Raw genomic sequence first — 14,124 nt, 5'->3', positions numbered from 1 at the left:
ACGTGCACTCACTCATCTCTCACACTTTTTCTTCTCACAGGATGTAAGCACTCAAAAACAAAACAAAAAACACTTTAAATTAAACACTTAAATCTTTGAAAAATCTAAATTTGGATGTGTTAAACAAAGAAAGAAACTACCTATTTTAGACTGCAGCCTAGGAGAGATTCTTTAAATATTCACTTATTCTAACCTGAGACAACTTTCCTTCCGAAAATAAATTGCACTTCCCCCAAAGATATTTGTATGTAAAATTTAAGACCTATCCTGAGCCACCAATCCCAACACACACCTGGTAAAAGTGACTTATCAAGAGAGAAGTATCAAAAAGTTATCAAGAAACGATGTTTCAAGACATAAGTGGAATGTTAAAACACAAACCTGCGTGAAATGAGTCAAAATTTATTTTACAATACTGAAATAACTGTCATTTACAAAAGAGTCATGATTAATTTTGGAGCATAGTAAAATTAAATACAACCCTATACTTCAACACAGTATTTGAATGCTGATATAGAGCAAAGTGACAGTTTGGCACTTAGCAGCTTTTATTGGTTATTGCATCCCATATTATGTGGCAAATTTATTTTATAAAACATGATCTAATTTCTGCAGTTATAGTATCAATGAACCGAAATTAAAAAAAACACAAAACACTATTTTTATAAAATGTATTTACCAAGTTCATGCAGGTACTGATAATATTGCAAGAGGAACACATTCACTCCTAAATAATCAACTGTCTCCTTGGAGAGGCCTGGCGTAGACTGGAAAAAAAACTTTAAATTTCAGAAATTAAAAAAAGAGAATTGCTGACGATCGTGGCTTTAACTGCACATCAGTTACTGTTTTAATGTTCCCCAACTGCAGCTGCTGAATGCCAAGGTACTGTTCTGTACAGGATATTTCACCAAAGCAAATTTAGTTTTTCAGCTTTTTGCTTCCTCTAAAACTAATGTCTAGTTGTAAAAAAGAAAAATCTTCCTTTCTTTGCAGAGGCCACATAGTTTGCTTTCATTAAAAGATGTCCACAGTGTCACTAGGAAAATGTGCAGACAACAGCTGACTGGTACACAAAACAATTCTGAACTTGGTTTTGACTGACATATTAAACATTATTGAATTACATGACTCTGCGGCACACCTGGCCTGGTGCCTCTAGTACATAAGATAAAAACCTTACACCTTCTCTTATCAGGTATCTTCTGGTTAAAATGGAGAGTTAATGTACCACACTCAACACCCTCCAGAACCCCACAGGCATAGCATCTTTCAGCAACTTCTGTAGCATTGTACTGACTTCCAGCAGGTATAAGAAAAAAAATCACAGTTAGGTCACCCTTTTTCATGTCTATGGGTGGGAGAACATAAGTCATGTTTTTCATATGCATGTTAACTGCATACAAACGTTCCATATAGGAAGTTTCTGGAAGAAATTCCTGTTCTCGATTTACAACCAAAGGATACCTTTATACATGTGTTAATTAAGACAAAATGCTGCTTCTTACAACCATATTCCAAGAGGAAAAAAAAAAAAAAGCTGTAGAAAACAATTAAAAATGAAGTACTGTGTATTAAATTGATTAGAAATTTGACATTGCATAAAATTCAATTTAGGAAGTAATCAAGCACTTTGAAGTCCCCGATTTCACACTAGGGTGGTGTAATTCAAGTGGAAAACAAAATATCTTACAAGATACGTTCCACGAACAAAAGACATTTTTCCCCCAATGAGAAGTGGGGTAAAGTGAGTTGAGGTGGGAATGAGAGATAGGAAAGGAGGTAAGGAGGAAAAGATTAATTTGCTCTATCAACAGAATGAAATTAAGTTGAGGTAGTTTATTCTACCAGCCAAACTTTACTCGTAACATAATTTATCTAAAACTCTCACTAGCGAATGCCACTGGGAAACTTCTATTACAAAGACTAGATTCTTAACACAGATTCGCATTCTAAGACAAGCTTTCAGACCCTAAACAGTAGTAAACAAGACTTTGTGTGCTTTCAGACAGGTTATGTGAAAAAGTTTTTGATCCCTATATATTTTGTCTGGATAGCTTTTTTGTTTGTGTTCTTTTAGCCACAGCAGACCTTTATTATTTGTCTGACTCAGGTCTTTCTTTTATAAAATCTCCTACTCACTAATATCCTCATACTTAGAAAATGGTTTTGTTCATTGAGAAGGCAGAATGGCACTGCAGGAGACCCTTCCCAGCTCCACAGGTACTACCCCAGAAAGGATGCGTGATGTGTCTTGATCTAAGTCAACACAGAAGTGAGCAACTTCTTTCAGTTCACATGAGGGCTGCAACCTGACTCATCAATTTACTGAAGCTTTACATTACTAAGATAAAGTTACAAAAGAGCAATTTTCTCTTCATTTCAACTCATCATGATATAGTTTTAAAAAGATTCTTAGGACAGAGTACTAGGAATAAATGGAGACTAACTGGCATACAGTCCGGTCTAACATTTTAGGCACAAACCTTAATTTGTCGGGCAGGGTTAGGCATAATACATCCTTCCAAGTGCAGTGGAAAAGCAGTCTTGGCATGTTTGGATATGTTGATTTGCATATATGGATTTTGTTTGTTACCAAAGCTACGTATTTGAACACAGCAGTCAGACATGAGTTCCCTTCAGGGAAAATGCACCTTAGTATTTTAACTTTGATATTTTACATGATACCAATTCCCACTCCCTTTTCCTTTTGATATTTACTAGCCTCCATTGTCTACAGCCACATCTAACTGGAGGAACTCACTCCTCCCAGGTAGTTTTTCAACAGTTACGTATTCTCCCCAACAAGAGCTGAAGCTCAAGTTTGTAAGCATCATAAAGCCACCAAAGAGTTACCATACCAAAGCCCAGCACAGAGTGAGTTCAGCTGCCATCGCTGCTCTCCCTTTCGTACTATGTTATGGTGCCCTTGGGTCAGGATCTTGCTCTCTGCTCTGCTTCCTCCTCACGGGGAATGAACACGAATACGGAATAAGCCTTGCTGAAGCTGCAGGCGGAAGAGCTTGCAATTCGCAATGCGTAAGGCTGCACACCCTGTGCGGCGAAGGTCGGATGGAAGGAGTGGTTTAGTGTGGTGCCAGGTTCCTGTGCTTCTTTTAAACTCACGCACGTAGTCGTAATTGGTACCTAAGCCACGGAAATAAGCAAGGGTGAGAAAATGTACCTAGAATCACCAGGCAACAGTTTCAAGAAAATCACCGTAACACTCTTACCTGTATCAAGATCTCCAATAACATAAATACTGGCTCCTATAGGTACAGCTCCATAAACAAAAGAGGAACTGGCGGGGATGCATAAATTCTGGTCGTTAAGATAGATCCACCTGAAAACAAAGCCGATGCACAAAATTAAAGAAATCAAAAGGATGACAACAACGTCTCGGAAGACTGACACAGCAAACTTGGTGAGTCATCGGCAGTATCAGGCAATGCGCCAATCTCGACCCCATGTTCCACTGCCAGGTAATCACCGACATGCTGCCAGTTGCTACAGATAGGAGTTTTGTCTGTGCTAGAATGAAACATGTATTGAGTCATAAACAGCATGTGCTTTCCGACCTGCTTCTGCTCAGCACAAGGTTTCTGAGATTCATCCATGCTGTTGTTTGCATCTGTCATTCATTTCTGTTTATTTTTAAGCAGTATTTCATCATACGGATGTACCAGAATTTGTTGGTTTTTCAGACAGGCTCTCCCTCCGTTGCCCCAGGCTGGAGAGCAGAGACGCAACTATGGTTCACTGCAGCCTCAGCCTACCACTTCAGGTGATCCTCCCACCCCAGCCTTCCAAGTAGCTGATATTACAGGTGTGCACCACCACACTCAGCTAATTCCTATATATATACATACATATATATGCATGTATGTGTGTGTGTGTGTGTGTGTGTGTGTGTGTATATATATACTCATAAAGATGGGATTTTGCCATGTTGCCCAGGCTGGTCTCGAGCTCCTGGGCTCAGGTGATCTGCCCACTTCAGCCTCCCAAAATGCTGTATTACAGGCGTAAGCCACAGAGCCCAGCCCCAGACTTTGTTATTCATTCACTTGTTGATGTTCCAGTTTTTGGCTATTACAAATAAGGCTGTCAGGAACATTAGAGAGCAAGTTGTTTTTGTGGACTTATGAAGTTGCTGGGCTATATGGTAAGGTTTTCTACTAGAAAAAAAAAAGTGCCCCACTGCTTTCCAAAGTGGTATGTCCTAATTTTGCATTCCAATTAGCAATGTGTGAGAATTCCAATTGCTCAGTATTACTGTGAGATCTCAGTATTGTATTAATTTTAGCTATTTTAATGGCATACACTTCCCTGAAGACTAATGATGTTGAGCATTTTTGCATGTGCTTATTGGTCATTTTACGGATTTTTTTTTTGAGACAGGGTCTCACTGTCACTCATCTAGGCTGGAGTGCTGTGGCGCAATCACAGCTCACTGCAGTCTCAACCTCTTGGGCTCTAGTGATCCTCTCACCCCACCCTCCCAAGTAGTTGGGACCATAGGTGCACACCACCACACCCAGCTAATGAAAACCATTTTTTTTTTTCACAGAGATAAGGTCTCACCATGCTACCCAGGCTGATCTCAGGTTCCAGGTCTCAAGTGATCCTTGGCCTCCAGAAGTGCTGGGATTGCAGGTGGGAGCCGCCACACCCAGTCCTATTTTATGTTCTGTTATAAAATGTCTGTTAAAAGGTTTGCCCATTTTAAAACTGGGGGCCAGATGTGGTGGCTCACGCCTGTAATCCCAATACTTTGGGAGGCTGAGGCAGGTGGATCACTTGAGCCCAGGAGTTCAAGACCAGCTGGGCAACATGGTGAAACCGTGTCTTTACAAAAATTACAACAATTAGCCAAGTGTAGTGGCATCTGTCTGTAGTCCCAGCTACTCAGGCTGAGGTGGGAGGATCGCTTGCGTTAAGGAGGTCAAGGCTGCAATGAGTTGAGATCACACCACTGCACTCCAGCCTGGGCAAAAGTGAGACCCTGTCTCAAAAAAAAAAAAAAAAAGGACGTAGCAAGACTGTCTCTAATTTTTTTTAAAATTGGGTTTACTGTCTTCTTATTGAATTGTCAGATTCTTTATATCCTGTGGATACAGATACTTTGTTAGATACATGTATTACGAATCTTTTTCCCAGGATGTAGGTTGCCTTTTCAATTTCCTAATGGAACCTTTTGAAGAATATAAGTTTTTAACTTTGATGAATTCCAATATATCCTTTTCTTTTCTTTTTTTTTTTTGAGACGGAGTCTCGTTCTGTCGCCCAGGCTGGAGCGCAGTGGCCGGATCTCAGCTCACTGCAAGCTCCGCCTCCCGGGTTTACAACATTCTCCTGCCTCAGCCTCCCGAGTAGCTGGGACTACAGGCGCCCGCCACCTCGCCCAGCTAGTTTTTTGTATTTTTTTTTAGTAGAGACGGGGTTTCATCGTGTTAGCCAGGATGGTCTCAATCTCCTGACCTCGTGATCCGCCCGTCTCGACCTCCCAAAGTGCTGGGATTACAGGCTTGAGCCACCGCACCCGGCCTCCAATATAACCTTTTCTTCTTTTACAGTCACAGTTTCTGCGTCATTCTAAAAAATCTTTGCCTACCCTAATACGAAGATTTTTCTCCTATGCTCTCTTCTGGAAATTTTACAGTTTTATCTTTTACATTTAGGTCTATGATACATTTCAAGTTAATTTCTTGTGTCTGGCATGAATCATAGTTCACTTTCTTCCATATAGATAGCTAGCTGTTCCAGCACCATTTGCTACAGGCTTTTCTTTCCCCCACTAAATTGTCTTGGCACCTCTGTTGAAAATCAATTTAATAACCACTAAAAAGATTTAAGGCTCTATGAAGAAGTTAGTCCCAGAGCTGAGGCAGAGAAAATATAAGAGGGGTCTGGGGCATCCTGTCGTGCCAGATAGGAAGTGCTTAAAAAAGGATGGGGGTGTGTCAAAGGACAAGAAAGCCACGGTGAAGCAGCTCCTGACAGCCTAGGCTGGAACTATGTGAGCATGATAATCAGTAATGACGGTGCTGGATTTATAACTCAGGGAGTAAAATAAATATCCATGAATCCATATACTATAAATAATTGGAAAACATTAACAGGAAAAAGGGACAGGTTTCCTTTACTGAAAAATTCCGATTCATAAATGCAGAGGAATGACGGAAACAAAATCATCATCAGGCAAACACCACCGTAATGACTTCTGCAGGCTAGGTCTACCAGTGGATGCTCAAATGAGTGCTTGAGAGTTTCAGGAGAAAATGGTTTTGCAAATTCTCAAATTATCTCCACTAAGACATTTATTAATTACAACAAGAAAATCAGTTTCCAGTGGAGAAATCTAACACATACCACCTTAACCAAGTCATCAAGGTTAACGTCACCAGCAACAAGGCACATCAATGTGTTCTCCCTGATATGATGCAGAGAAGTGCATAATATGACTTCTGTGGTATTGCCAAACTGCATAACCTCAGTCTAATTGCAAGAAATCATTAGATCAATCCAAATTAAGAGATCCTACCAAAAAGAAAAAGAAAAAAAAAGAACCAATAACCTTCAAGAGGATGAAGGTCATGAGACTCAGGGAAAGAATGAAGAACCTGCTGGGTGTGGTGGCTCACGTCTGTAATCCCAGCACTTTGAGAGGCTGAGGCGGGTGGATCACAAGGTCAAGAGATCGAGACCATCCTGGCCAACATGGTGAAATCTCATCTGTACTAAAAATACAAAAATTAGCTGGGTGTGGTGGCACGCACCTGTAGTCCCAGCTACTCGGGAGGCTGAGGCAGGAGAATCACTTGAACTCAGGAGGTGGAGGTTGCAGTGAGCTGAGTGGCGCCATTACACTCCAGCCTGGCGACAGAGCAAGACTCTGTCTCAAAATAAATAAATAAATAAATAAAATAAAATAAATAAAAAAAAGAATGAAGAACTATCACAGATTAAAGGAGTCTAAGCAAACACAGTATCTGAATGCAATGTAGAATCCTGGATTGGATCTGGAAACTGAGAAAAAAGACATTAGAGGACAAGCTGGTGAAACTCCAGTAAGTCTGTAGTTTACTTAATAATTTTGGACAATGTAAATATCCTGGTTTTGATGCTTGTACTACAGTCATGTAAGATGTTAACACTAGGAGAAGCTGAGTGAATGACTTATTGGAAATGGGAACTCTTTAGCTTTACGACTTTTCTACAAGTCTATAATGCTATTCAAAAATAAAAGTTTTTTTATTTCTTTTTCTTAAAGAGTAAATCTAGACCCTGCTATGTAATAATAATGCTCCCTCTGGGAACAATCGTCTGTTAATAGCTAAAAGGCATGGCTAGGTCACAGCGGACTTCAGTAGGACCTTGGGAACGCATCTAAATGGTCTTAAGAGTAACCAAAGTCCAGACCTACCCTCACTGGAGGACATAGTCATATGGTCATCACTCCATCATCTCTAACTCTATGCTGTGAAGCAGCCAGGGCATCTCAATGTCAAATAGAAATGCACAATTATTTCCCAAACAGCACTACTTTTATTTCAATGAACACTCTTCCTAGACTCTTCTAAAGCAGGCAGCTTCCACATTTAGAATTCCAATAAACACAGAAGCCTAATGATCACAGAACAACTCAGAAACAAAGCTAAGCACCATGCTTCTAAAGCCATTCATCTAATATTTGATTCAACTAACATCTGAATGTTGATGGGTGTCAGGTAGTTTGCTGGGACTGGGATATAGATTTTGGCCCCTGCCTCCCTAATGCCTCCAATAAAATGGAAAAGGGAAAAAATCTAAAAGCTTGTGCTGAAAGTGAAAATGGAGGCCCTGAACACAACTTTGAAAGAAAATGTTTGAAAAACATCAAACTACAATGCTGATTTATTCAAATTTCACGTCTTTAGGCCTAAACATAAATAACTACACCTCAGCATCTAAGTTCTTCCCAGATTCTGAATCAAACCAACTCAGTTCATCCCTGCAATGACTGTATTAAGCTAAAGAAACTGGACTACATAGATGATCTACCAGGTTTTGTCCCAAGCACATGAATGATTCAGTTCCTGGGTTTCAGAAAAATAAGCCTAGGTGATCTATTTTAGGTAAAGACTAGGCTTCAAATTAAACAGAACTAATTTGAAAATTTAATTGAATTGCATCTTCAGGTGTGGCTGCTTATAAAACAGGTATAAAGGGACATGAGGTTTTACATGCCACTCATCCTCTCACTGACCTGAACAGTTTAGCTGTCCCAGCCTGCCTCCTCATCTGTCCAGTGAGATACCAGATAGCGTCACCAACCTCAAATGATTGTTGTGAGGATGAAATGAAATACCAATGTAAAGTATTTTGCATAGCTTCTAGTACTTAGAAGGTATCATTAAGCGATAGTAAATTGTGCAATGAACAAGGCAATATCGTGTCTTCAGTTACAATGTTTTCAAACACGGCCTTGTCAGTCCTCGGGGGCTATAACGATGCACGCTCTGGTCACTGAGAATTAAGACTGCCCTGAGACTGAAGCTTAAAATACAGCATGGATTACAACAGTGAACTTCAGAGACAGGGAAGTAGAAGGGGAATGACAGGAAAGGAGAGAGGAAGACAGCTACAGAGGAAAAGACTGCAATCAATTGAGGAGAAAGGAGAGGAGGAAAGAAAAAGAGAGCTATAGTGAGGCATCTGCTTCCAGTACGGCAGAAGAAACTCTTCAAATGGCTCCTCAGCTGCTGCAAGTGTCAGCTGTAAACTCTGGACAAAATACAACTACCTGAGCGCTCTGGAAACTGAAGAAAAGCAGGTAGATTCCGGAAAGCCATGGAAAGCTGACGGAGCAAGCAACCCGCATGGACTAAGTTCCCTGTTTCTTGGTAGCTTTCTCTGAAGGCAGCCTCACGGGGGCAGCTCTGGGGAGCTAAACCCCTACAGAAAAGACAGCCATCTTTCTGGCTACAGGACTCAGCCATCAGGAAAAGGGGTCTTGGGGCAACCAGGATCTCCAAAGTGTGAGTGGAGAACCTGAGAAAGGAGAGGTAGAGAAGCACCCCTCGATTTGTGCGCATCCACTCATCTCAAGTCTTCAACTAACCCTGGAACCATGTATGCTTATGACTGAGGCTTCGAGAACTGGATTGAGATTTCAGCTGCCACCCATGGCAGGTGGCACAGCTTGCAGTTTACGTCTAACCAAGTCAATTGCTGACTAAAACTCAGAGCAACACTCTAAAGCAATAGAAGAAAATTCAAGGCCCCAACAACATAATAGTAACCACATCCAGGATCCAGTCTAGAGTTTCTCAACAAAACAGGAGCCGGAAAAATGAGAACCCATTTCTCAAGGGAGCAAACAATCAACAGACACCAACTCTTGAGATGACTCAGATACTGGAATTAACAGGCAAGGACTTGAACATAACTACCACAGTGATGCTCAGTATGGGAAAGAAAAATATGCTTGTGATGGAAAGATAGGAAATTTCAGCACAGAAAATTTAGAAACCTAAAAACAAACTACACAAACATTTTAGAATTGCTAACATAATACTTGAAATAAAAAAATTCACTGGATGGAGATAACAAAAGAAAGCAGCAGCAAACAAGACAGAGCAACAGAAACCATCCAATTTGAAGAAGGAAAAATGATACTGCAGACTGAATGGTCATGAAAATAAAACACATCAGTATGTCCAGCTAGAGTGGTGCTCTGTGGAAAGCTGAAGGCTTTCACTGTTTGCCTTAGAAAAGCAAAAGATCTACCATAAGTAATCTAGAATTCTACCTGAAGAAGCTAGAAAAGAGTAAAAGAAACCCAAAGTAAAAGGATGGAAGTAATACAGGTGAGTGTAGAAATCAATGAAACAGAAAACACTATGGAGAAATGAACCACGTGTAGAAGCTGGTCTTCTGTCCACAGAGGGTGCAGACTGTGGCAAGGCTGGGGGTGAAAGGGCTGCTCTGCCGCTGTCGGCTGCCCTCCTCTCACTCCTCCTGTGCTTGCTCCTACCAGCCTGCAGGAGACCAGGGGTGTACACTCTCCAGCTTGTTTCTCTGGCCCCTGGCACCCGGGTGCTCTGCTCTCCAGTGGCCTCAGCACACACACTTCCAATGGGATGAATCTCGGCCCTGTGGGGTAGGGAAGATACTTTCTAATTTGTTCCCTCAGGTGTTTTTCCTCTGCCCTAAAGGTAGCAGCTGTACTTCCTACCTTAGCTATTTCTACAGTTTTCAGAGTCTTTTAGTAGCTGACTGTCTCTTACTAGTGATAATTACATATATTACATTTTCCCTATTCAAATGACTGGTGTGGTTTTTGCCTCTTGACTGGACCATGACTGAAATAGATGTGGTCAGGGTGGGGTTCATCTCTTATCCTCTAGTTCACACGTCTTACTAAGGCATCTGAAAGTACCTGTTTCTTCCCAACCATCAGATACAAACAGCACAATGTGGTCAATGGGGTAGACCAATGAGATGTTTTGTGGAACATGATGATGATTAAAATATCTGTGGACTACTACACAACAGACATTAGCCCATTATATATCTTAGTTGACACAGCCCCGAGGCAAGGCTGTGCAGGTGTACTGTTGCCCCTGACAAGTAAAAGCAAACTGCTTCTGGTGACCCTTGCAAATTGGTATGAAGAAAATACATTAGCTATGTCAATGGCCGCCATACTAAGGCTGGGAACTGTGCCTCATAAAGATACAACATTTGCGTGAGGATATTACATCTGAGACAGAATCTGGGATCAGTATGATCACCTGATTAAGTTTATGAAAGCTTTTGCTATGTGCATGAAAAAAGCAAAAGATCTACCATGGGTAATCTAGAATTCTACCTGAAGCTAGAAAAGAGTAAAAGAAATCCAAAGTAAAAGGAAAACCTAAAAACAAACTACACAAACATTTTAAAATTGATAACATACTGTTTGAAATAAAAAATTTCCAAGATTTTCCGAGACCCATTTTACTTTTCTACTTTTTCTAGGTGAATTAAGTGGGGATGTGATAGGCATCGCCTCTCCTGCATTTTCTAGTCTTTGATGGTGGCATAATGTTTGCAGATTCCCCCAGGATGCAGTATTGCTTCTGGTTTTCTATTTTGGTAGAGAAGGAAAGTTCCAGGGACTTCCACTTAGCCCTTGTTGTCACAGTGGCCCCCAATCCATGTGTCAGAGAACCGTATGGTGATTTTGCCAGTTGTCAGGTATGTCTATTCTAGTTATATATTCAGGAATCAAAAGAGGAAACTGACAGACCTCAACTTCAAAGAACAGTTAATATAACTCATATACTGTAAAAAATGAAAGTAGAGGCGCATCCAGGCTAAGCAAATGCACAGAGGCAGTAAAACACAAGAGGGTTTAAAAAGTGAGCTGGAGTATAAGACATGTGAAAGAAAGATACTGAAAAAGGGTGAAACTTTTTCTTAACTTCAAATCATGGAGAACCCTGAGTAGGTGGCTAAGTACTATTATCTTTATTTGGTAAGCAATGGGAAACAGTCAAGAACTTTGAGACGGGCAATCAAAAACTCTGAGCAAAAAGTTTTTGTCAGGTTCATCTTTCAATTCGTCTTTCAAAACCACAAGTGAGTAACTGCACAGGCAAGGCTGGCCAGAGGCTAAAGACACTACACAGATGAAGGAGTGACTGTGAGGGTAGCAGCGGGGCAGGGAAGGTGGGAAATGTGAAAAGTGCTACTGAGATTCAAAAAAGGACCAGACCTGGCAACTGATGAGTTGCAAAGTACAAGACAGAATTCAAGATGACTCCCTTTTTTGAGACAAGGTCTTGCTCTGGCACTCAGGTTGGAGTGTAATGGCATGATCATGGTCCACTGCAGCTTTCACCACTTCCCAGGTTCAACTGATCCTTCTGCCTCAGCCTCCCGAGTAGCTGGGACCACAGGCATGGACCACCATGCTCAGCTCATTTTTGAATCTTTTGTAGAGACAAGGTCTCACTATGTTACTCAGGATTGTCTTGAACTCCTGGGCTCAAGGGATCCTCCCATTTGGGTCTCCCAGAGTTCTGGGATTATAGGTGTCAGTCACTGTGCCTGGCCAAGATGACCCTTTTGTGAACATGGATGACTGGGAGGATAGTAGTGTTATTAACAGAATAGGGACACAAGGAACAGAAATAGAGAAACTGTCATTCTGAGTATTTGACGCTGTTGCTCTGACTTGGTAATACTTTATGGCAATTTCTTTGCTTGTCTTTCAAGCAGTTTTGCTTTTATTCAGAAAAACAGAAAAGAATAAGATATGGCCTTTTTTTCCCGGAAAGTTTTAACCTAAAAATAGGGAACAAAGACAGGAAAGACAAGAGATTACTTAAAAACAATTGACATGGTCTCCAATCGAATATGGACTGCTCATCCGGCAACTACAGTTTCCACGCTATGCCAGTGTGACACATTTGCATCTGATCTTTTAAGAAATAAACTACTCCTACATGTTGTTTTGTTCTTTCAATAGTTATAGGAAAGCCTACATTTTAAGGTCAACCTAGTGTGGTAGCTGAAAAGGTTGACTCTGGGGCCAGAATGCCTGAGTTCAGATCCCGCCTCAGCTCCTCGCTCCTTGTGTGTCTGTGGGCACATCGCTCACCCGTTCTGTGCTGTGATTTCCTCGTATGGAAAATAGGAATAGTAACAGTACCCACATTCGGAGTGCTGTTTTGAAGATTAAATAAATACATGGCATTTGGTGTTGTGTGTTTAATGTTATCTAAACATGTTAGAGTCTTACATTGATAAGATAAATTAACTGCTTTATTCTATTTACAAACATTGGAGAGCTTAGGAATAAGGAACTAAACATACATGAATTTTATTTGGAAGTGCTCTTATTTATTTATTTATTTAGAGATAGGGTCTCACTTTGTTGGCCAGGCTAGAGTGCTGCGGCACAATCTCGACTCACTGCACCCTCCACCTCCTGGGTTCAACCAATTCTCATGCCCCAGCCTTCTAAGCAGCCAGGACTACAGGCGTGTGCCACTAGGCCTGGATCATTTTTTTTTTTTTTTTTTTGTACTTTTAGTTGGAGACAGGGTTTCACCATGTTGGTCAGGCTGGTTTTGAACTCCTGGCCTCAAGTGATCCGCCTGCCTTGGCCTCCCAAAGTGTTGTGAATATAGGCTTGAGCCACTGCGCCTGGCCTGGAAGTGCTTTTAAATAGCAAAGAAGGAACAACAGTCTTATGTTTAATTATTATGAACTTAAAGCAAGTAATAGTTGTATTAAAAGCTTATCCACTACAAATATGTAACAACCTGATAGGCCAGGTGTGGTGGCTCATGCCTGTAATCCCAGCACTTTGAGAGGCTGAGGCGGGCGGATTACGAGGTCAGGAGCTCGAGACCAACCTGGCCAACATAGTGAAACCTTGTCTCTACTGAAAATACAAAAATTAGCCAGGTATGGTGGTGCCCGCCTGTAGTCCCACCTACTCGGGAGGCCGAGGGGGAAGAATTGCTTGAACCCGGGAGGCGGAGCTTGCAGTACGCCGAGATCACGCCACTGCACTCTAGCCCGGGTGACAGAGCGAGATTCTGTCTCAAAAAACAACAACAACAACAAAAAAGACTTCACCCCTTGGGCCGTCAGCCCTCCCAGTCATGTAACAAGGAAGGAAAAACGTAGAGAAGTCTGAAAATCTGCCCCACCACAGCAAGTATCCTCTAAACTGCTCTCTAATAAACTTTCCAAAGATAGTCTATTTCTATAAATAGAAAAAAAGGCTAGGCAAATATCCTAAATTTAAAATACAAGTTAGGTAGCATTTACATGCATTTCCAGCATCTTTGTAACTGCTCACTGACTGCCTTAATCTAAAACAGCATGAAATTAAACATTAGGCCGGGCACGGTGGCTCAAGCCTGTAATCCCAGCACTTTGGGAGGCCGAGACGGGCGGATCACGAGGTCAGGAGATCGAGACCATCCTGGCTAATACGGTGAAACTCTGTCTCTACTTAAAAATACAAAAAACTAGCCGGGCGACGAGGCGGGCGCCTGTAGTCCCAGCTACTCGGGAGGCTGAGGCAGGAGAATGGCGTAAACCCGGGAGGCGGAGCTTGCAGTGAGCTGAGATCCGGCC

At 41.5% G+C, this 14,124-nt stretch overlaps 1 protein-coding gene across 2 annotated transcripts in view; it reads right to left on the bottom strand.

The window, feature by feature from the left end:
• Positions 1-368: 368 nt before the first annotated feature.
• The window catches only part of GAN (gigaxonin), a 66,943-nt gene continuing 53,187 nt past the window's right edge, over positions 369-14,124 (bottom strand). The window contains exons 10-11 of one of the 2 annotated variants that reach the window (XM_033219125.1): positions 3,234-3,343; positions 369-3,147 (exon numbers count right to left, since the gene is read on the bottom strand). In XM_033219125.1, coding sequence (XP_033075016.1) covers positions 2,966-3,147; positions 3,234-3,343 — 292 coding nt within the window. In that variant the 3' untranslated portion in view covers positions 369-2,965. Of the gene's footprint in view, positions 3,148-3,233; positions 3,344-9,687; positions 10,138-14,124 lie in introns of those variants that run through there. The other variant, XM_033219124.1, reaches the window with a different exon arrangement.

This window comes from Trachypithecus francoisi, unplaced genomic scaffold, assembly GCF_009764315.1.
Source record: "Trachypithecus francoisi isolate TF-2019V2 unplaced genomic scaffold, Tfra_2.0 Lachesis_group10, whole genome shotgun sequence".
In the NCBI taxonomy this organism is placed as follows: Eukaryota; Metazoa; Chordata; class Mammalia; order Primates; family Cercopithecidae; genus Trachypithecus; species Trachypithecus francoisi.
Note: the sequence above shows the minus strand (reverse complement) of the source record. Positions and strands in the feature narration are given on the sequence as shown.